The sequence below is a fragment of the Manis javanica genome, chromosome 16 (assembly GCF_040802235.1).
Source record: "Manis javanica isolate MJ-LG chromosome 16, MJ_LKY, whole genome shotgun sequence".
Lineage (NCBI taxonomy): Eukaryota > Metazoa > Chordata > Mammalia > Pholidota > Manidae > Manis > Manis javanica.
The window spans coordinates 56,655,238-56,678,236 of NC_133171.1; the positions used below are offsets into that span (position 1 = coordinate 56,655,238).

Below are 22,999 nucleotides of genomic sequence, written 5' to 3' on the forward strand. Positions count from 1 at the left end.
CCTAGAGAACAAGTGGGGTGGGGGAGGGAGCAGGAGGAGCAGGAGTCTGGGCAGGGGGCAGAAGGGCAGACTTCCCAGCATCGGGATGCCATCCACATGCACCCCGCAGTCCTCAAACCGGAGCCTGAGCCCCAGCTCTCAGCCTCAAAGTCCCGTTGGCAGCAAAGGGTAGTCGGATGGCTGTGAGCACCTGTGCTCCAGGCTCAGCCATTCCCCAAGCCTCCAAGAACTGCCATGCTGTCTGCCCTGGGCCCTGGCAGTGCCCCCAGCTGAGGATAGCAGGAATGGGGGGAAGGTCCTGACTGGACTCTAACTCTTGTTTGGCTCTGCTACGTTGTGCTGTATGACCCTGAGCCCTTCACTGCCCTCTCTGAGCCTCAGTACAGATCAGGGTCTGGTTGGTCGTCTCTCTTGTCCAGGCTCAGCCCTTGCATGTTGTGAGTCTAACCCCAGAGAGAGAGAGACTCCTTCAGGTCTTGATCCCAGTATCACCTCTTCAGGTAGGCTTTCCCTGACCTCTCATCCCCTCACATACTTAAAATTTCCCCAACACCTCCTATCCTGTGTCCCTGCTGTATTTTTGCCCCATAGCTGAAATTTCACCTTCTGACACACACTGGTCCTATTTATTTGTGTTTATTTACGAATGTTAACCCCACGGGAGAGAGGGATTGGTTTGTCCTGCCCACTGCTGTGCCCAGGGCCTGGCTGTAGTAGGTGCTCAATAAACATTTGCTGAGGGTGTGACTGGGCTCAGTGCTGTGACAGGCCCTGTTCCTGAGGAAAGCCGGTCAGGCACATGAGACAGGGAAGGAGGCTGTGCCTGCCCGCTTGGCACTGAGTACCAAATGGTGGCTGAGAGAAGCCTGGGTGAAGGGATAGGGGAGCCAGGTGTTGCCGGCTGAGTGTGGCAGTGCCCGGGCAGGGCCTGGGGAGGTGCCCACCAGCAGGGGCAGGGAGGCCAGGTCTGTGTGTGTGAGAGCAAGGGCGCCCTGGGTGTCTGAGGGCCAGTTTTCTCCCAGCACGTGTCCCAGCACATTGTCTCCTCTGGGCAGGGGCCGAGCCAGGCGGAAGGCAACCTTCCGACTGGACACAAAGGCCTAGCAGCCTCCCTCAGAAAGCTTGCACCCCTGATAAGGTGAGTAAATTTCAAAGGGGCTAATGGGGAAGGGGGTGGGCAGGGCTGCTGATAGCCTGGCCAGGGAGCTGCCAGCCGGCTCCCCCTACTTCCCACCTCTCCATGGCCCACCCCCGCAGCCAACCTACGAGCAAAACAGGTTCCAATTGTGCTCTTATCTGGGGCTGTGGTTTGGTAAGGCCCTACTGGCTCTGTGCTAATGGGGGGAAAGGCAGCTCTCGGGTGTGGGCAGTGACGCGGGCCCCTCCATCTCCGCCCCCCACGACGGGTGGGCCGGGGGTGCACCTGGCACCCTGGAGCAGGCAGGAGGGAGGACTGACGCATTGAGCAGGAAGGGGGCCCTGCTGTGGCTGAGTCTGGGCTCTGCAGCAGGTCCTGGCTCTGTGCCTTGCCACGCAAGCTGCTATCCTCTCTGTGCCTCAGTTTCCTCACTGAAGCTAAAATAGGGACTCTAATGATAGGGGTGCCACCTCAAAGGGCTATTAAGACAATTAAATAAATTAACTTCTGTGAAGCAAGTGGTATGGCATGTGGCTCACAGTGAGCCCTGGGTAAATGAGGGGCTTGGCTGGGAAGCCCTGAGAAATGAAGAGGCCAGGGCCTCAAGACCCTGCAGACTGGCTCACACTGCCTTCCTGGCCTCATCTCCCTCTACTCCCCTCTCTCTCTGCTCCAGCCACATAGGCCTCCTCCGGGTTCCAAAAGCATACCAGGCACAAGCCTGCCTCAGGGCCTTTGCTCAAGCTTTAGTGCCTGGAATCCTTGCAGATAACCACAGGGCTCCCACCTTCACCTCCTTCATGTTGTTGCTCAAATCACCCCTTCCCAAGGATATCTGGTCTAATGACCAAATTCAATGTGTTCCCCATGTCCCCAAGCACTCCTCACATCCTGGGCCCTATTTTTCAGGTGCTCATCACCTAGAGTACTATATAATTTACTCACTTACTGCTTTTCCTGTTGACTCTTTGTCTCTCTCTCTAGAATGTAAACCCAATAAGATCCACCCAATTAACCATGCTTGTCCCACTCTGGACCTTCAGCACATATTTGTAGAATGAATGGATTCATGTGAGAGACAAGGCCAGGGTCCAGGCTATATCTTGGGATACCACCCCACTCCCCATTGTAGGGGCCTGGAATGCATAGAAAGGATGTGCCTTGGTGTTGGTGTGTGTGCCAGCTGTCTGCCCCTGGCCCCAGACAGACCTGAAGGCTTCCCAGGGCTTGGAGCCCATTTCTGGCTGGAGTCCTCTCTGGCTCCACCCACAGGGGAACTCCGAGGAACCGGAGGGCTGTGCTAGGGCCCTGTGGTTGCGGGAGGCCTCCTTTGATGGTACCCCAGGTGTGAATCAGTGATGGGGGTGGCTGGATGAAGCTACAGGGAAGGGTATTGGGGATAGGGGGTGATAAGCCAGGCCTTGAACACAGGGAAGACTCACCCATCCGCTCAACCCTCCTGGAGCTTTGGGGTCTCTTTGTAAGGGGTCAGTCTGAAGAGGAGCAGGAGATGGCATTGGTGAGGAACCCCAGGGCTGGGGAACCAGGCCCTAAGCTGGGAAGGCCTTTGGCTCCTAGAATGGAGCGTCTTATCCACTGTATTTACCACACACAACAGGTGTTCCTGAAAGCAGGGAGCCCACAGAGAGCTAGCCTGGGAAGGGGTGCAGGGGTCATCTGTACCCTCTGAGGCAGAGACTCTGTGGCTGTGGCCAGCAGGCCATGAACTCCTTGGGGCCCTGCATGCTGCTGTTGGTGGACCTAGATACGGGGCTCCCAAAGACACAGCCATAACCCCCTAGCTTCCCTGGTCCCCTTGTGCACCATCAGGCTGCAATATGATGTTCTGGGAAGAGGACTCCAAGAACCCAGCAGGAATTCTGCCTCTGCCCAGTCTCTGGCCTCTGGGGAAGTTTAAGGAGCCTCTGTTTCTCATCTATGAATGAGAAGATCAGTGAACCCCTCAGGTGCTTATGTGGGCTTATCAGGATTGAGAGAGTACATGCCACACGTGTGCACAGGTTGGAGTCTGAATTCAGATTCCAGCTCTGTTGTGTGTCCGTGGGTCTGTTCCCAGCCTCTCTGATCCCAGTGTTTCCCTCTGTACCATGAGGGCTGCATGGTCTCTGGGGTCCCACAGACGAGGCTTCCTGCCCAGCCTGCCCTGCAGTCCCATCTGGGTGAGCAGCCCAGGCTCTCCGTATCTCAGCAGGGGAGCACTGCCCCGGCTGTTCCCACCTTCTCAGAGCTGAGGCCTGGACAGGGAAGAACCTTGTGTCCACCGGGCAAGAGGAAGCCCCAACTCTCTGCGACTGGCATGGGCCCCAGCCTTGTCCCTGCCATCGTCCCCAGGCTGCATCTCCTAGGAGGGTGGGACCCAAGTGGGAGGACCAGCTGGCAGGGAGATGGGGGCAGAAAGAAAGCTAGGAAGGCGGCAATCTGGCCAACCAACCGACAAAGACACACTGCTCTTGCCTAAGCACGTCTAGCTTCCATTGTCAAAGGACATTCAGTCATCACAACGCCCTACCTGCAAGGTCAGTATGGCAAGTATCATCTCCATGTCGCAGAGGAGGTGAGGGAGGCCCGCAGGAGCCTGAGACTGGCTCAGGATCACACCACTAGTCAGTGGCTCAATGGCCGGGGTGAAACCACTCCCTGCCTCCCTGCATCCCACCCAGCACTCTTTGCTCTCCGACAGGCTAGTGGCTTGAGAGGGTGGGCCTGCGGAGGGAGGCGCAGGCCAGATGCTCCAGAAATCACATTCTGTGTGCTGGCACTTATCAGGAACTCCTTATACTTGCCTATACCCATGTTTTAGTAGTTCTAATATGGTTAATGCCTTAACATCTGGTGAGTGCTGAACAGTGCCCAGCATATTGTGGGCACTCACTGTGCAGGGTCCATTATCAGGGCTGCATTGGGGTGCTGATACAAGCACAAGCTTCTGTGAGAGTGAACAGGAGGGCTGTCTGCCTGGAAGGGAAGCAGAGAATCGAAAAGCATCTGGACAAGGTCCCACCTGGGAGAACAGGGGGTCTTTTTATTGATGCAGGAAGCCTGGGATGGTCGACTGTATCCACTGTCAGACTTTGTATTACCTCCCCCAACTTCCATCCCATCCTACCTCGACCTTTTCTGGGGAATGATCTTCACCAAGGTGCTGTGGAAGTACAACCAAGCACAGGGCTTTCCGGGGCAAAAAGTCTAATCGTATGTTGGAGAATGTTGGCATCAGTTACGATGAAGGGGCTAGTTCTGAAGACCTTGAAATCTTCCTGAAGCCCTAGAATACTCACACTGTGGGTGGTAACATAAGTCCTTCTGAAATTAGAAAATAACAATAAACATTATCTAAACTGCCCTCCTCTGACAGAATAGGGCAACAGGTGCTTGGTGCCCTTCCGAAATGATCCAGAAAAAGAAGAGCCAGCACCTGTCCTCTGGGGACATCCCTCAACCCAACTGGCAGGATGAGAAGGAAGCTGAGCACTCACCTACGCGGCCCTCCTTGGGCTCATGGAGATGGAGGAACCCGGGGGTGGGTGCCTCACTGCCTCCCCCATTCAGGTGCTGTGGGAGAGCAGGCTGCTGCAGGGTGACCCCCACTCGGGGTCTGGGAAAGTGAGCTGCAAGTCCTTCCTGCACACCGCTGAGCGACGACCCTGGGTCAGGCTCTATGGAGCACAGAGAACATGGCTCTCACAAGGGGTAGGTGGGCCCATGAGCCTCAGATCCCCTTCCCTGAGGTTCTTGAAGTTCCCTCCATCCCTGGCCTGGGACAGCACCTCCTCCAGGAAGCCCGCACTGACTCCCCTTTCCAGGAGCCCACCCTTGGTGCTCCATCAAGCCCTCCACTGGGGTATGTATGGGTGGCCCTGAATTTCCTGAGCTTGCTTGCCTGTCCCTTGATCTTGACTGATCCCCCTTAGCATCCCAGCCCTAGATCCCATCTCTAGATAGATCTATCCCCTGTGCCTTGCATATAATATGAGCTCAGTGGCTATGCATCAATGAATGAATGAGTCAAGAGTGAGTGAGTGAGTGAGTGAGTGAATGCATCAGTGAGTTCCCAGACTGCCAGGGTATGCATCCCCTGGCAAGGAGGGGAAGGCCTGCAAGGGTTAACCGGGAGCCTGCCTGTGGTCTGAGGTAAGCAGGGAGCATATTTGTTCAGGTAAATAAGGAAGGATTACTTATAATGGGAAATCAGGCCCTGGCCAACTCTTCATCTCACAGCTGCCTGACTTCCTCCCAGCACATTCCTCCACTCTGACCGTGCCTACACTGCCTTGCAGACCCAGTCCCCAGAGCCGACCGTGGCCCTATGTAAGCCCCTCTGGTTGGGTTTTGCCGCAGTGCCAACAGGTGGCCCTGGGCTGGGGGCAAGGGGGCTCCCCATAGGGCATGCAGCCCTGAGACCTCAGAGGACCACCCCTGCAGGGTGGCCAGGCCCCCGGCGGCCCACCCGAGTGTCACCTCTGCCCCCAGCCCCGCCGGTCCCTGGTCCCACCGGCACCCCAGATGCCTGGCTGAGCTCCAGCAGTAGCCTAAGCTGCCCACGCCTCCCCCTGGCCCCCAAGGTTGACACTGCAGTGGACGACCCTTTGGGCACCAGACAGCTAACTGGTAAGTGTTGGGGGAGGCACGGGGGCTTCTTCCTGACAGTTGTGGGATTGCAGGTAACTGAGGGCAGGACTTGGAAGTGCACTTTGCAAGCTCAGAACTGATCTCCCAGGCATCAGCCACCCTGTGATCTGGGTTCTCCAACCCCAGAAGCCCCTGACCCCTCTGCATGCAGCCCAGCCTGCCTCCCTGGGTCACCCCAGAGCCTGGTTGAGACCCCTTGGCCTGGTGAGGCCTGGGGTGCCCCATGTCTGTGATGGCCCCTTCTGGGCTGCTCATGGAGACCAGCCCCTACAGCCTGCGGGGAGGCAGCTCTGCAGGTGCAGAGCCTCAGCTCCGGAGACCTGCTGGTTCTGCTTGGCTAGTGAAACACAAGCCATCTTTCTGCCACCACCAGCCATAGCTGCTCTGCCAAGGGAAGGGTCCCCTGGGGCCAGGCCACAAGTGGGCAGGGGCTTGCTGGAATCTAGAGGCTCAGGGTCAGTGTCCAGTTTGGAGCAGGCAGAACAGGCCCAGAGCCCAGAGGGTGGGCAAGGCTGTGGTGGGTGCAGGAACCAGGTGGTCTGGGGAGCCATGGAGCAAAGCCCCTGGGCACAGGTATGCAGGGAGTGGGGGGGGTGCCCAAGCTGGGCACACTAAGAGAGAAACGAGGGCCCTCAAAGGCACTCATTTCTAAGATTTGCCAAATGCGTCCTGTGGAGAGAAGGAAGTGGATGATGGAGATGACAGGGTAGAAGGCCAAAGGGTCTGTGGGGCTGGGGACTGCCCTGAAGCTGGACAAAGTGTGTGTGTGTGTGTGTGTGTGTGTGTGTGTGTGTGTGTGTGTGCGCGCGTGCATGTGCGTGTGCACATGCATGCACGTGTGGGGGGGTGTTGGGGAGGGTACAGGCCCCTGAGCTAGCCCTGGGTCCCCTTGCTTCCCCCTGTAGCTGAGCCCACTCAGCAGCCCATACACTGGCCACAAGCCTCAACTGGCCTGTCCCCTTTATGACCACCAAGGCTTTTCTCCTCCTTGACCTGGGCTGGGACTTGGCCTCATTTCCGGCCCCCACCTCCCCTATAAACAGCTTCACAACACCCCCAATAAAGCTGCTTTCCCCAGTGCCAGCTGCTCAGCTGAGTAACAAAGCAAACAGGTGCCTGGGCCGCCCCAGGCCTGAGGTGAGGACGGGGATGGGCAGAGACTCTCCACCAGACAGATAGGTCCAGGCCATGGCCCAGCCCAGCCAGGCTAGCCCTGCCCTCCCCTTGCCTGCTTGGGGAAGGGCTGGAGCCAGGGACCCCCAGCCTGGGGTCTTACCACCCCAAACTCACAGAAACTTGGGGAAAGGGAACATCCCAAGGGCCCCCAGGGAGATTAGGGTATGAAGGAGGTAGTCTCTCTGGTACAAGACCACCGTCCCCTTTGAGGGCCTGACCGTGAATGGTCAAGTGTTTCTCTATTCTGGGCACCAGAGGGGGACAAAACTCTGTCCCTAATGGACATGTTCATGGTGCATTACCAATTGTAAAATATAGATGCAATGCCATTTGATTTTCACGAGGACTAATTAGAACTTCTCTGTCAACCAAGCCTGAGAGAATAGGGTGGCACCCAGTAGGTGCTCAATCAATGCTCAGAAATTGTGACACTGGCAGTAAGCAGAACAAGGAGAACCCGCTTTTTACCACCAAGGTCATCGCAGATGTAGTTAATAGCCCTGAAACAATTAGCACAATTTTATGCTAACTCAGTTGGTGCAGCTTGAGTGTAACATGGGAAATCAGTTCAGGCTGATTCCCGAGACCCTTTGGGTGGAAGGCAAGAAAGGATGGGCTGAGGCCCCCTGTGTGTGACCTTGAGCAAGCCGCTTTTCCTCCCTGCATTTGCAGCTCCTTGTCTGTATAATGGGAAGTTTAGACCAGATGGCCTCCTCTAGTCAAGGAGGTGTCATAGAGGAGACAACCTGGAGCTGGGTTTTGAAGGCTGTGTAAGAACGGGTGGAAGCAGGCTGGCCGGCTGGGTTTGCCAGCTCTGCAAGACCAGTGTGCTTTCCCAGCCCAGGCTCCTCGGCAGAGGTCAGGGGACTCTGGGCGGCTCTGGCTGGGGCTCCCCCTGGAGGCCGGGTGTAGTGAGGCTGGCAGCTGCCCTGGGCTGGATTGGAGAGCGGGATGACCTCCTCCACCACCACCCTCAGCTCCTTCCCAGACTCCACACTTCAGGTGCTCCCCTCTGCCCACCACTGCCACCCGACTCTTCCTTCCTCTTCCCCTCATCCCTCACCCCGCTACCTTTCCCTCCCATCTTCTTCAGCTCCATCCCCTCACCTGCTGCTCCCAGGTGCCTCCTTCATGCATACTCAGCCCATTAGAATTTACAAGGAATCCCCATCTACACTCTCCCTCAATCTTCTTAACCCCTTTAAGACTTGCTCTTGACAGCCCATTTAACAGATGAGACAACAGATTCTCAGAGGAAGTTGAGTCACTTGCCTCAGTACCAGAGCTAGAGAGCAGAGCATCTGGTCTAGGACCCTACCCATCCCCCATCCCATTCCACGCCCCACCCTGTGCCCCCAGCCAAGCTAGCAGCCTGTCAGGTGGAACAAGTCTTCCCAAAGCAAACTTTGCACAAGCCGAGTTGCCCTGGGCTCTTCCTGACATTTAATGCTGGGCTCCTTGCTCTACCGAGTTCGCAGGTTCCTAGTCCAGAAGGTGCCCCCTGCCAGATTCTCCTCTCCCACCTCCCGGCACTGGGTGGGGCCTCCAAACCAGAGGCAGGCGAGCCTTCTCCCCCAACTGGACCAATCCTTCTCAGCCAGGGACCTGAGTGGGAATCTGCTGGGTGCCAGATGGACCAGAGCCCATCCAGGACCGTAGAAAGGGGGAATGAGGTCCCTCCAGGCACCACCAGAACTGAGGTGCCCTTCCTTCTCCCTCTAGCTCTGAGGTTTAGGAGAGGAGTCTGGGGGTGACTGTCCAGGCTAGGGTTCCAGCTCCGGGGACTGCTGACCGCAGTGGGGACCCAGGTCTCTGCTCTGAGGCAGCAAGTTGGCCTGAGGGCTACCAGCATCCAGCTTTTCCTGCCATGAGCCCCTCCAGGGCTCTAGGACCAGAAGGACAATGTGTCTCCGCTGACACTTCACAGTGCAGGTGGGTCCCAGGAACCCCCAGTCACCTGCCCCTGCCCATTTAAACCTCTTTGTGAAGTAATTTCTGTTCTTAGCCTCTCAGGACAGGTCATTCTGGACTTGTATCATTTTCTATAATGTTGAAGGGCCCTAACTCTGCCCCAAAACCGCATTTCCAAGCCCCAGTGTGTGCTCCCGGGCCCTAGGATTGGGGCTCAAGGCACATTTTCTCTCTCAGTCCTGTCAAGATTGTACAGATTCACCATCTGGGATATATAGAGCACCTCGTGTTTCAGCACTGTGCTGGGCCTGGGGGAGGCTACAGAGATGTGTAAGATTAGAGACCAGAGTACCCAGCATGCACACATACCTCTTGGGGGATTATAAAGTCTTCTCATATCACCGCCTTGCCTTGTCATGCCAAACCCCAGGGACAGTTGTCTTTATGAGCCCCCAATGTCACTGATGAGGAGCCTGAGGCCGCGAGGACCAGCCAGGGTGCCACAGGCATGCCTTCAGGGACCCAGCTGCCAGGCGGTGGTGGGAGTGTGGGGAGTGAGATATCCAAAAAGCCTCCGAGCTGTGTAGCAAATGCTGGAGAGAGGAGTGTGGGGCAGCACCATGTGATCCAGGGTGGATAGGTAGATGGCCGGGGCATGGTGCTCCAGGTAGGGCAAAGGAGCTTGACTGGGTGCTGGGGCAGGGAAAGCACCTTCTGTGTATGCTCTCACAGTGTATGCTCTGCGAAGGCTGAATGGAGTGATTTGCAGTTTCTGGAGAGCCCTGAAAGGCAGGATTTGTTCTTGATGTGGCTGGCAACCACTTTGGGGCTGGGATTTTCAGGGGCTGGGTCAGCAGAGGCAGAAGCGGTGGTCAGCAGGGGTGACCCAGAGGTCTGAAGGTGCCTAGTTATCAGCACCATCTCAGAAGAGGGTGGCGCTCAGTCTTGAATTCCAGTCCTGCTCAGTCACCATGGATGTGTGCCCCATAGCAGTCGCAGCACCTGGGTCTATCAGGTGCAAACCTTACTGGCTGCCTTGGGGGACCGCAGGCAGAGCCCAAGGAAGCAGTTTACTTACCTTCCCCTCGTCCCAGAAAGAGGTGGGAGTGATTGTCAGTGAGGCTGTGTGTGTGGACGCAGCAGTAGCGAGGCTGCAGGAGTGAATGGGAGACAGAGCCAGTCCAAATGTGCTTCCAGGTCCATGGCCTCTGGGAAAAGTGGGCTAGACCAGATCTCCCTAAGGTTCCCCCAACCCTTTCTCTTCCTACGCCTGTCCTCCTACTACCTGGCCATTTTCCCCAATTCCCTACCCACCCTCGAATCCCTGCATAGCCTCACCCCAACTCCAACTCCAAGTCTCCCTACACCTCTTCTCCTGGGCCCCTGGCCGGCTTCTCAAGTTGAACCTCCTAGAGAACAGGGCTCCTGAGGAAGGTAAGTCAGTGGCCAAGATGGGTCTAGAGTCTGAAAAGATGGGGAAGAGCTGGGGGGATAAGAAGAAATCTGCCTCCCATACTCTCAAGCAGAGCCCGAGACACGTGAGTCTTTCCTCAACTACTTCCCGGAGATGCACCTCCCTTCTTTCTGCCCTTGGAAACCTCTGGGGCAGCATGTACTTCGAGATGGCCACAAAGAGGTGCTTGAGAGAAGGCTGGTGCTGCCTGCAGGTGGCCAGCCTGGGATCCCTTCCTGGGTAAGGGTGTCTGTCTACCGGGGAGGCCAGCACGCAGCAGAGAAGGGTGGTCAGCACGGAGGATGCTGGTGATTTTCTTGGGCCCAGCTAGTATGAGCACTTTCAGAGGGCAGGGAGCAGGGGTTCCATGGTAGGGCAGGAGCTGTACCAAGAGAAGTGAGGGGGCAGGAGGAGAGCTGAAGGGTGAGGAGGGAATGTCTAAGGAAGGGGAAGGGGAGGCTGGGGCCAGAGGCAGGGAGGGTTCAGAGAAGCCAGACATGCCTCTCGGGCAGGTCGTGGGCACTGGCCCCGGACTCCCTGTGACCCGGAAGGGCTCGGCTTCTCTCCAGGGTGTTGACGAGGAGCCTGGGGGTCAGGCCCATGTGGCCTCTGCCCCTCTGTGTGGCTCCAGGCCCGGTCCTAGTCACAGCCCCCACAGCTCCCTGATTCTGACCCATTAAAGAAGGCCCTTCGCATCGAGGGGGGAGGGCATACAGCCAGGGCAGGGGCCACAGTGGGGAGCCAGAGAGGGCTGCCCTGGCTGGGATCAAGGCCAACTCAGAGCTGAGTAGCGAGCTCTGTCACCCCCCGCCCCACCCACTCTCCCTCTGTGCTCTTCTCACTGGGGTCTGCAGTTGGGATCCTGGGCTCTGGGCAGATGAGGTTGGTTCTCAGGATTGAGGGAGAGGTTCAGGCACATCTACCGCACCTTCAATCTCTCCCACGGGTAAGGCCTGGGAGCCTGGACTGAGCAGGATGTGGGAGACAGGCTCCAACCCCATGACAGCCAAGGGCCTTATGGAGACCTCCTCGGTAACTCTACTTCCCCAAGGCTGAGTTTCAGGAGATATCAGGGTCTTTTGCTGGTACCAGTTAGGGGCAGGAGTGAGAAGAGAGGAGGCAGGGGTGTTCCAGGGGCACATCCTGGCCCTGAGTGGGGCCATGTTGGGAAACAGCTGCTGTAAATCTCTTACTTTGGGTCCCTCTGTGCTCTCTCCTTAATCTGCCTTCCTGGGGGTATGGGAGGTGCTGAGAGAAGGGGCCCAGGGTGGCTAATTCTTCTGGCCACTGCCCCACCAATCTGGCCCTGTCTTTGGGCCTTGGCCTCCACCAGCTGTTACCAAACTTCCTTTGTCTGGAATCAGAGCCAGAGCTTCTGAGGCAGGAGGGAGCCAGGACACACTGAGCCTTAATCCAGACATGTGGCTTAATTCAGAAAAGATCAGCTCGAGGTTTGGAAGCTGGAGGCATCACTCAGGAGACAGGCAGCCCCTTGAGCCCAGTGGGCAGAGGCTGCTGTGAAGGCTGGGCCTGCCATCGGAGGGACTGAGAGCTGGAAAACACTGGGCTTGTCCCAGGCCCCTAGGCCTATGGAGCAAAGGCCTGCAGGTCAGCAGTCCTCTAGCCTGGTCCTGGCTCTGCTGTGTGACTATGGGCATGCACTGCCACTCTCTGAGCCTCATTTTTCCCGATGTACATATGCCCTCATGAGTGGACAATCATCTGTGAATACAATCATGGCTGAGTTGCTTGGCACAGAGCGGGAGAGCTGGCAGGTCAGAGGAGGGAGCGGTTGGGGAGGGCTTCCTGGGCGAGAAGGGCTTTGGGCTGAGCTGTGGTGAGCAGGAGGGGGTGTTTTGGTCAGGGGACAACAACGCAAGAGGAGATAGCTATGTCATGCCCACAGTACAAGGGCCAGGAGAGAAAAGCTGCTCTTATTAGAGCCTGGATATGGTCACCATGTCAGTTGATCCCTGGTTCTTCTCCAGACCCTGCCGCTGACCAGCCAATTAATCTGTCCCCCACTCTGGGATTCATTGTTCCCATCTATAAAATCATTACATAATACATGGTCCCTTTCAACTCTGATTATCTGAACAGGACAGGAGGTGGGCTCAGCAGCAGGCACCAGCCATTGTGATTGGACAGGGCTGCTAAGGGGAGGTTCCTGGGCAAACGGTCTGCGTCTGACGAAAGGGTGTTGGAGGGAAATGAGTTTGACAGTCGGGTGGAATAAGCAGGTTGGAGGTGGGAAGGGACTTTGGAGGATCAAGTTGCCCAATCAGGAGGTGAGCAGGATCCTGGGAAGAAGGGACAGGCCAGAGAAGGAGCCTCCAAGGGAAAGTGGTCCAGTGAGCAGAGCCTATGCATGGCCAGCTGGGAACGCTGGGTGAGCTGCACAGCTCCTCTGAGCCTCACATCTGCATCTATGAAGCAGGGCCTTCACAGCCACATGACCCCAGCTGTGAGGAGTACAGGGGGTAACCTGCAGGAACACTCTGGGCCTGGGAGGTGCTCAGAACACAGGTCTCTCTTCCCCCCTGAGTCCAGCCCCAGGGCCTGGAGGAGATGGCAGTTGTAGCCCGGGCACCCTGGCTCCTGGTTCCCTGACCAGTACACCAAGGTCCCCCAGACCTGGGCCGCTGGGGTCAGAGCATCCCCACCACCACCTTGCCGGCGACCAACTGGGTCTTTCTTTCTGCTACATGGTTAATCATTAACTTATTTTTCACCAAGGAAGTGTTGGAGCTGGGACCAAGCCTTGGTTGAGAACAAGTTCCTTGGCGTTTAGAAGCAAGGTGATGGGGAACTGCAGAGCAGGGTGTGAGGAGGGGGTTTGAAGTCCCTGAGGGGGAAGAGCCCTGGGCCAGGAGCTGGGAAACCTGGATCCAGGTCATCTAAGTCTCTGCACCTTAACTTCCCCATCCACAGAGGAGGAATGGGAGTGAGGCCCTGGCCACCTCTCCCAGGGAGGGCCAGACGCAAGGGCTACAGAGCTCACTCGGCAGATGGGACAGGGACGTGTCATTGCATCCCCGCCTGGCAGACGCTGCCACCGGCTCTGTCCATTCATTCTCAGTGACCCCTCATGCCACTGTGCCCTAAAACACAGAAGCTGCCTCCCATCTGACCTGTGGCTGAAGCCAAGCAAATAGGAGGGCCATGAGGGAAGCAAGTTCTGCTTCTTGGAAAAGCTTCCGTCTCCCTGGCATATGGCCCAGGGTGTTGGCAGAGACTGTCCTAACGTGGCAGGCATGGAGTTCTGGGGACGTGGATGGGGCAGGAGGCAGGCAGGGGTGATGGGGGGAGGGGAGGTTGAGAGGGGCTCTCTGGGGGTGGGGCCACCTAGTGGGTACGGTGTGGGCACAGGCCAGGGTGGGGACCCAGGGACAAAGTGAGCTATTGGCACTGCCTGGGTAAATAACGTGGGCCCACAGCACACACGTGTGTTTGCACAGAAGGACTTGAAATGATTCCAGGCCTGCCCTCTGTCCCCCACAGCCTTGGCCCCCCTTCCCTGGCCCTGCCCACCCCACCCACCCTGACCTTTCCTTCCTTGTCACTTAAAGGAGCCCTTGAAAAGGAGAGTGGAAACCAAAGGAAACGCCTTTCTTTCTTGCTGGCATGCTCTCCTTCTTGATAACTGGCGGGGCTTCCATGTGAAGTTGGGAGTGTTGGGCACTGCACAAGAGGGGACAAGAGAGGGCCAAAATTCCACCTGAGCTCCATTCACCAAGTTTTGCTCACCAGACAGAAAAGGACATCACTTCCTGAATTGTATGAGGGGAGCTGTCTTCCAAACTAGGTTCTGTTCTTATCCCACCTGCAGGGACAAATGCCACTGCACACTGAGGCTGAGCAGGACAGTTCCATGGGGTGACTGGAGATGGGCCAGGGAACCCCAACTCCATTCCAGTGTGGCACAATAAACCCCACTACTAAAGAGTCTACCCAACCTTTGGTTAAAGCCTCCCCCACTTACTGGCCCGATGCCTCTAAGGCAGCGATTCTCAAATGTGAACATGCATCAGAGCCACCCAAAGGGCCTGTGGAAATGCTTTGCTGGGTCTCCCCCTAGAGCTTCCAACTCAGTAGTCACATTTCTAACACATTTCCAGGTAGTGTTGATACCGGTGGTCAGGCATCACATTTTAGAAACACTGCTTGCTTAAAATATAAATACCCCTGAGAAAGGGCACACGTGAATTTGCCCTTAATCGGTAGGGTGGGTACCAGGAACCCAGCCTTGAGTGGGGGTGGGGCCAAGCACACCCTGGGGTTGTTGCTCAGTGACCACCTTACCAGCCCTATGCTGGGAATTATTCACACACAGCCATCAAATGGCCTTATGGAAAGAGAGGGGGCCTGCCTTCCCAACTAGTGAGGGGGTCCTACCCTGCCACATGCCTCACTTACTCCTGTCGTTCCTCACCAGGCTGGTGAAGATGACAGTGATCTTCACCTTTCCCTACCCTTTTCAAGGGCAGAATAAAAGAAAACAAGAAAGATTTAGGTTAGCTTTCAGAAGGAGCTTCCTCCACAGGATGTGGACTGGAATCTGGCTATGGGCTGCTCAGGGACAGAGCCTGGACATTAAAGGCTCTTTACCCAGGGCTCAGTTTGCCCATCTGCCAAATGGGGCTAACCCTGTCTCCACTTGTGAGAACTGAAGGAGATCAAGAACCTCAGGAGGTTGTTTTAAGCACACTCTGTGTGTAAAGATTTGCTGCTCCCAGCCAACCTGGCTTCCCTGGGGAGTGCGGGGGCTGTGCATCTTCAGTGTTACCCGACTCACGCCTCACTCTTTCCCAGCCAGGAGGCCGGTCTGCCCAGCCCTGTCCTAGCTGCCCAATGACCCAAAAGCCCCAACTCTTTCCCAGGCCCAGCCACTGCCCACTGGGTTCCTTATCCCCATAACCAGCTTAGCAGGCCCCATGGGGACGGGGAAGCAGCCAGACCTGACTCTCCTCCCTCTTGTACTTCTGCAGACGCAACCGCCAGCCCAGGCCGCAGCAGCATGGGCAGTGCCAGCCCAGGCCTGAGCAGCACGCCCCCCGGCCGCCCCCTGCTGCCCCCTGATGTGGTGCTGCGGACAGGCCTGGAGAAGGCGGCAGCGGGGGCACTGGGGCCTGAGAGACGGGACTGGAGCCCCAGCCCACCTGCCACACCTGAGCAGGGCCTGTCCACCTTTTACCTCTCCTACTTTGACATGCTGTACCCTGAGGACAGCAGCTGGGCAGCCAAGGGCCCGGGGGCCAGCACTCAGGAGGAGCCACCTGAGGAGCCAGAGCAGTGCCCAGTCATTGACAGCCAGGCCCCCGGGGGCAGCCTGGACTTGGCACCAGGGGGGCTGACCCTGGAGGAACACTCACTGGAGCAGGTGCAGTCCATGGTGGTGGGTGAGGTGCTCAAAGACATCGAGACAGCCTGCAAGCTGCTCAACATCACTGCAGGTGAGTCCATCAGCATGCCCACCTCCCTAGGGTGGAGCACAGGCAGAGCTGAGGTCACTGGGGGAGGGGCAGGGGCACTGCCTCGGGCAGCCCCAGCAATGCTGGGGCTTCTACACCTGCGATCAGCCCGTAACACACAGCAGCCTTGAGCCTGGGCCCTCTCTGTGCCCCACTTTCCCAGCCCAATGTCCCCACTTAGATGAAGTGAATTTGGGCTCTATACCATGTGGCCCACCACCTCCTCTTGGGTTCATCTGTGCTCTTTCCTCATTCACTCTGCTTCAGCCACACAACACTCACACCTCAGGACCTTTGCATGTGCTCATCCCTCAACCTCTTCACCCATATACCATATGATAGGCTGCATATTTTATTTATTTATCTTTTACTTCTGTCCCCCCATTGGAATGTACACACCCCAAGGACAGGGATTTTCATTTGTTTTGTTCACTGCTACATCCCCTGTTCCTAGGATGGCACCTTGCACATAACAGGTGCTCAGTAAACAGTAACTTCTTATTGTGCAGGGCCCTGTTCTAGTACTGGGAAATTGCATGGTGACTGACCTTCATTCACCAAACTGACATTACAGTGAGGGAAATATCGTAAATAAATAGATAAATGTGTCACTGGTTGGTAGTGATGTGGGCTCTGACAAGAAGGGCCATCAGGAGGCCAGGCTCATGTGTGTCTGCCAAGGCCTGGGAGGTATGGCTGTGGAGGTGGTGCTGAGGGGCTGCCAGGTCTCCAGGCCCCGGTCCTGCATTATTCCCCTGGCTTTGGGAGACCTGACCCTTCTCCTTGGTCACTGGGCTCTGGCATTTGAGCCTCCCACCCTCTGTGCTGCTGCTTTCACACAGGAAGGGTCTTCAGGCATCCCTCAGGCCCAGTCCCTCCTCCTCGGAGTCCTCTGGGTCCAGCCCCTGCCCCCTAGCAGGCCCAGCTGGTGTCCCCCCTTGATGCGGCTCTGCCCCTGCCCCAGTCCTCTGCTTGCCCAGTGTCCATGCCAGTCCCCACCCCAGGAGGTTTTCCCACGGCACCTCTGCTCCCACACAGTGCTGGGAGGGGCCTGCCATCTGAACAATGGGAACAGAAACAAATTGCTTTGACCCTAAGGAGGAAAATGGGTTTACTAAGTTGGGGCAGCCCAGCTTGCAGGTCACCTAGCTGGGGCAGCAGCTTAGACCACAGTGTTCACTTAGAGGCCCCTTTGTAACTGTGCCCACCAGACTGGCCTCCACCTGTGTGCCCTGCCAGGCTCACTCCTCAGCAGCAACTCAGGGGGGACACTGAGAACTTGACCAGTGTCTCCTCCCCTAGCCTCTGAGGCTGTAGCTACCCTGTGCCATTATTCATTCATTCATCTCACATGCACTGAACAGCTACTGTACACCCAGCCATAGGTGTTGGACAAGGGGATAAAACTCTCTGTGCCTCAGTTTCCTCATCTGTAAAATATGGTAGAGCTTGGGGATTGGAGTTGTAGGACTAATTCCTGGTGGGTTTTTTTTTGGTTCTTTGAGGGTTTGGGGGAAAGCAAGAAGCAGCTGGGGCTCCCTGAAAGGTCCTTTGGGGGACATGGAAGGATCTGGAAGGATTTGAGGTCTGGGTGAGAAGAGAGCTGCATAGGCTCAAGCTACCCTGCCCTGGGCCAACTTTACTTTTAGGGCCCTGGCTCCTCTCTCTCACCACCTCTCTTTTTAGGTACCCCCACCATCAAAGGGCCCCTCAAAGTCCTGTCTGGCCTGGCCCTACCCCAGGCCACAAGTTCTCCATTCCCAGGGCTCCCCATCAGGGTGTGCCCTCCCCTCAGCCCCTGGAACTAAGGAGTGTCTCTTGCCAGACCCTGTGGACTGGAGCCCTGGCAACGTGCAGAAGTGGCTCCTGTGGACAGAGCACCAGTACCGGCTGCCGCCCATGGGCAAGGCCTTCCAGGAGCTGGGGGGCAAGGAACTGTGTGCCATGTCGGAGGAGCAGTTCCGCCAGCGCTCACCCCTGGGAGGGGACGTGCTGCACGCCCACCTGGACATCTGGAAATCAGGTAGGACGTGGTGTGGATGAGAGCAGCCCCTCCCAGGCTCCAAGCCAGGGACACTGATGGGGGTGGTTAGGCCAGGGTGCTGTCCAGGAGGTAACTCTCAGCTGGAGAAGCAGCCCCTTAGTCCCAATCTTGGCTCCCTTCCAAAGTCCAGCCCCAATTGCTGTTGCCTTCCTGGGTCCCAGGTGAACTCACTGTCCTGGCCCCCGCACAGCCCTGGTCGCGCCTCCAGAACTTAGGACAGAACACACGAAGTTGAAAGGTAGAAATTAGACTGTGAGGACACAGGATGTCATAGCTGACAGGAACCAGGGGTACTTATGAAGTCCTTTGGCCTTTTACAATTTCATTTGTTTACTTTGTGTTGTTTTTCATTAAAAAAATAATAAAGTAACAAATATGCATGAATTTTTTAAAAAGACATTAGTGAAAAACAGTGTACAATGAAAAGTAATTGCCCCCTCAGTCCTGGCCCTCAGCCTTCCAATCCCCTCCCTGGAGGTGATCACTGCACCCATTTCCTTGGGTGCTTTGCTGGGGCAATCTAGGCACGTACAAGCAGATACATGTGTGTGGGGTTTGCCTCTTTAAACACGGACAGTAGCAGAGTGTCACCTGTTCTGCACTTAGGGCATCTTGGACCTTGTTCGCCATTGGTATCTATACAGCTACCCTATTTTTAATGGGTGTACCCAACCCCTTGGTGTTTAAATCATCTCCATCTCACTGGGAGCCCGCTGTGTGCCCTACACACAGCCAGGTGCTTTAAAGGAGGCAGTGTTTGCTCAATGACTCAAGGCCCCTCCCCTTAAGGGCCCAGAATGAGTAAGAGGACAGGACCCACTTGTATGACCCAGTCAGACACCAGTGTCCTGCCCCAGCCCAGCCCACTGGCCAGGGGCTAACATGGGCAGTGGCCAGTGCCAGGTTGAGAGTGGAAGCTGGCTGCCTCTATCCCCTACCCTTGGTCTGGAGGTGGGAGAGATGGGGAGGGGGCCAGGTGGAGAGCAAGAGGGGATAGAAGTGCTTGGTGGACTTGGCAACAGGAGGCAGGGAGAGTTTTTCTTATGCTGGGCACTGAGCAAGGTGCTAGGCAGAATTCGTCACCCTGCAGGACCTGTGAGGGGGATGTCCTGGCCCCACTTCACAGGTGAGAAAAGGGAGGCAGAGCAAGACCCCACTTTCGCTCTCCTCTTCTGAACACGGGGCTGCTTGTGGGGCCTCTAAGTCCCCTTCCAGTTCCAGAATCCTAAGTTTTCTTCTAGGAAGCAGCTCCCTGTAAACTATTGTCTTCCCAGACTGGCAGGAGGGAGGGAGCCATAGGGGACCCCCCAGTCCTCCAGCTACAGGGAAGCTTCCATGGCCCCACAATCCCACCCAAATGCCCTGGTCCACCCTTGGGTCTTTCCTGGGTCCCCAACCTCCTCTCCTTGCCCCACAGCGGCCTGGATGAAAGAGAGGACTTCACCTGGGGCGATTCACTACTGCGGTGAGCTGGGGCAGGCAGGGAGCACCGGGCCCCAGGGTCTGGGGTTGAGAGGTGGCTGCCACCGAAGCAAGGGGGCTCCCCACTCACCACCACCCTCTCTGGCTGCTCAGCCTCCACCAGTGAGGAAGGCTGGACCGACAGCGAGGTGGACTCATCCTGCTCTGGGCAGCCCATCCACCTATGGCAGTTCCTCAAGGAGCTGCTGCTCAAGCCCCACAGCTATGGCCGCTTCATCCGGTGGCTGAACAAGGAGAAGGGTGAGTGGGGCACCCTGCCGGGGCACCGTAGGGCTCGGGGCCACAGGGGAAACAGGCGTACCAAGGTTGGTGGGGCCAGCCTGGGTTCCTACCCTGTGCTAGGCACAAGGAGGGGTTGGGCTGGGCGGAGGGGTGGAGCTGCCCCCACCTTTGCCCTGAAGGCCAGACATGCCGCCCTGACTGGATAGTCCAGGGTCTGTGTGCCATTTGTGTCCACATCCATGTCCCCACAGACTCTGTCTTATTTAGGGTCCCCAGTGCCACACGATGACTGGGACATATAAGGCTTAAAACTCTGCTGAGAAGTGGGACAGCAAAACACCATAGCTTTGTCCTCAAAACACCATCGCTTCTCCCAGGAGACTGATGGTGCCCAGTGAGAAATACAATGTAAGCCACATGTGAGATATTAGATTTTAAAGAGTAGCCACGTTAAAAAATTTTTAATTTAAAAACAGGTGAATTTAATTTTAGTAATACTTTTATCTACCTTAACATTATACATTATAATTTCAACATATAATCAATATAAAAATTACTAAAGAGACAGCTTCACTAAGTTTTCAAATCTGCTGCATATTTTAAATTTAGCACAGCTCAATTCGGACTTGCCACATTTCAAGTGCTCAAGAGCCACATGTGGCTAGTGGCTACCTCATTGAACAACATAGGACTAAATGGTGTGAGTGTGTGTGTGTGTGTGTGTGTGTGTGTGTGTGTTTTGGAAAAGGCTCAGAGCCAAGAAACCTGGGTTCTAGGCCTCATGCTGCCATTAGTAGCTGTGGGTACCTGGGCTTCAGTCCTCTTATCCACAAAATGGACTAGATTCATGCATCCAACAAAACTTCATTGAGTACTTCATCTCGTTCCACACTTGTTCAGCAACATTTATGCAGAATTATAGTGTCGCAAGGGTTGCAGGAGGATTCAGCTGCACCCTGCCCTCAGTACCTACAGTCTTATAGAACTAGCAGGGAAGTGAGCTGGTGTGCAGAGCACATCGGTGCTTTGATGGGGTCATGGGAGCATCTGTGCCTGGGTCCAGGAGCACTTCATGTAGGAGGTAACTCTAGGGCTGAGCATGGAGGATGAGAAGGGGCTAGAGGAGGTAGAGAAGTTCTTGCACAAGGTGTGCTAACCCTGTGTGTATATGTGAGACGACAGTGAGCCAGTGCTCTGGGAAGAGGGTCCCGTAATAGAGTTCTAGGGAAGGAAGATCAGGAAAGGCAGGGTAGACTGGAAAGGCTTCCTGGAGGGGGCATGCTGGCCTGGGCCCTTCCCAGGAGGGTTTAGAATGAGAGCTGGGAGTATGAGCATTGTAATAGCTCATACCAATGGGTATTTCCTTCAGGCTCAACAACATGCTAGCCCCCTTTGACCTACAAAAGAACGCTTCTAAAGGTAGAAAAATGGCAAAGTCAGGATTCAAATCCAGATCATCATGGCTCCAAATCCACTCTTTCTACTACATCCTCTGAATTCATCTTGCCAGAAAGGGCCGTGTGAGCTGAAATGTCTGAGAATGGCCAAAAGGTCTTTCCGGCTTGGGAATTGCAAGGGTGAGGGCGGTGGGGGCAGGTGATGACTTTGCCAAATAAGACGTGCACACAGTCCAGAACCTTCTGTGTAGGGTGTTTAAACCCCACAGTAGTTGCCAAGGCTGGCAGGGGCCAGGCTTCAGGGCCCCCAATAACCCACAAATGTACACAGGCTTGCCCTGCACCCAGATTGGTGACTTCATATTATTTACCACTTCTGGGGCCCTGTGACACACTGCGTACACATCTTTAACCCTCACAACCTTGGGGCTGAATATGGTGGTCCCAGCAGACCAGCCCCACCCACAGTCGATGCTCGCTCCCTTGGCTTTCCGAGAGACTGACCTGCTGGCCTTGGCCCTTCCCACTCCTGCCACCCCACTTGCATCACTGGCTCCTCTGGGCCCTCCTGCTCCCCCAGGCATCTTCAAAATTGAGGACTCCGCCCAGGTGGCCCGGCTGTGGGGCATCCGCAAGAACCGTCCTGCCATGAACTATGACAAGCTGAGTCGCTCCATCCGCCAGTATTACAAAAAGGGCATCATCCGGAAGCCGGACATCTCCCAGCGCCTCGTCTACCAGTTCGTGCACCCCATCTGAGGGCCGAGGGCCAGGCCTTAGGCCTGAAACTGCCCTTGCCACACCTGCCTCCTGCCTGCCCCTGCCTCGGCCAGACCCTGAGCTGGGGAGAGAGCAGCCTGCTGGCATTCAGAGTCCAAGGTCAGGGAAGGGACCACCCAGTGCTCCCAGGGGTGCAAGTGAACTCTCTGGGGCTTAAGGGACCCTGGGGTGGGGGTGCTTCCTCCTCAGCCCTGACTGCTCAGGTGCCAGTCCGCTGCAGGATGGAGGGCGCCAGGGCTGCCCTCAGTGCTCTCGGCTCTCCAGTGTCGGCCCTCCCTCCACCCCAGCCTCTGACCTCAGGATTTCCTGAGCAGAGTCAACAGAATGGCAGTGACTTGGCCAAGGCCACCCTCAGCCCAGTGCTTTCTGCCATCCGTTCTGTACTATGCCTGGCATGGTTCTAGGAGACACCTGCCCCCCGAGCTGGTGAGCCAGTGGTGTCCTGCTGGAATGGATAATAAAGTTACCTAGAGCTGGCATGTGTTTGTGAAGTGAGTTAGTAACCCAGCCTGGAGGCCCTCTGTGCTCAAAGTGGCTGTGGTTGCAGGATCCTGGGTGGTCAAGGGAGGCTTCCTGGGGGAGGTGGCATTGAGCAGAGCCTAGAAGGTAAGCGAAAGTTGATTGGTAGAAGTTGTGGGAGAAAGGCAGTGAGGCTTCAAGGCCAAGGAAGGGCTGGAATGGTCCTCATCACCCTCCACCTGGTGTGGGCTAAAAAGAAGGAGGTGGGCTGGGGCCGAACAGGGTTCACTGGAGAGAAGGCAGTGGCGGCCTCTGTAGCCTCCTTGCTCAGCTTCCTGCCTGGGGCAGGCAGGCCTCCTGTGAAGGGACCTGGTGCCCTTGTCTCTGCTGGACCAACCAAGGGGCTGTGGGAGAAGCTGGGAGCTCAGCCCCCTCATGGAATGTTGGCTCTGCCTCAGACAAGGTAGGGGGAAGGCTGGCTGTGCAGTGTCCCTCTTGAGGAGAGGTCACGGGCCTCTGCAGCTCCCTCCATGGGCTGTGAGTCAGCAGCAGGGTGTGAGGGTTGCGAGTGTGTCGGGGAGGGGCTGTGGGTCAGGCGTGTGTGTGTGCTGGGGAAGTGGGGACCCCTCTCCTGGGCAGCACAACTCAGCTTCCTCATGCTTTTCTCAAATGTTTGCTCATCTGGCTCACGGGCCCTGAGGGCCAGCTATACGCAGGGGCTTCCGCTGCTTGATCGTCATTAACTTTCCGAGCAAAACTGTAAGGCCGGGTTACTCTTCCATTTTGCAGATGATGAAATGAGGCTCAGAACAGTTG

At 56.4% G+C, this 22,999-nt stretch overlaps 1 protein-coding gene and 1 long non-coding RNA gene across 2 annotated transcripts; one reads left to right on the plus strand and one right to left on the minus strand.

Moving 5' to 3' along the window:
• Positions 1-3,109: 3,109 nt before the first annotated feature.
• LOC140846884 (uncharacterized) lies at positions 3,110-9,433 on the minus strand. The gene is made up of 3 exons (XR_012126380.1): positions 9,245-9,433; positions 4,636-4,815; positions 3,110-4,462 (listed from the first exon to the last, which is right to left on the minus strand). It is a non-coding gene; the product is annotated as an uncharacterized lncRNA (long non-coding RNA).
• Positions 5,329-21,703, plus strand: SPDEF (SAM pointed domain containing ETS transcription factor). The gene is made up of 7 exons (XM_037000724.2): positions 5,329-5,467; positions 5,630-5,767; positions 15,317-15,781; positions 17,625-17,822; positions 19,261-19,308; positions 19,419-19,565; positions 21,525-21,703. The coding sequence occupies exons 3-7, from the start codon at positions 15,346-15,348 to the stop codon at positions 21,701-21,703; spliced, it is 1,008 nt and encodes a 335-aa protein (XP_036856619.2). The 5' UTR covers positions 5,329-5,467; positions 5,630-5,767; positions 15,317-15,345.
• Positions 21,704-22,999: the final 1,296 nt, after the last annotated feature.

Bases quoted from the DNA above. Each gene is read 5' to 3' on its own strand.
- SPDEF (XM_037000724.2), top strand. From the start codon at position 15,346: ATGGGCAGTGCCAGCCCAGGCCTGAGCAGCACGCCCCCCGGCCGCCCC. The intron at 15,782-17,624 runs GTGAGTCCATCA...GTCTCTTGCCAG, and splicing joins GCTGCTCAACATCACTGCAG to ACCCTGTGGACTGGAGCCCT. The intron at 19,309-19,418 runs GTGAGCTGGGGC...CTGGCTGCTCAG, and splicing joins TGGGGCGATTCACTACTGCG to CCTCCACCAGTGAGGAAGGC.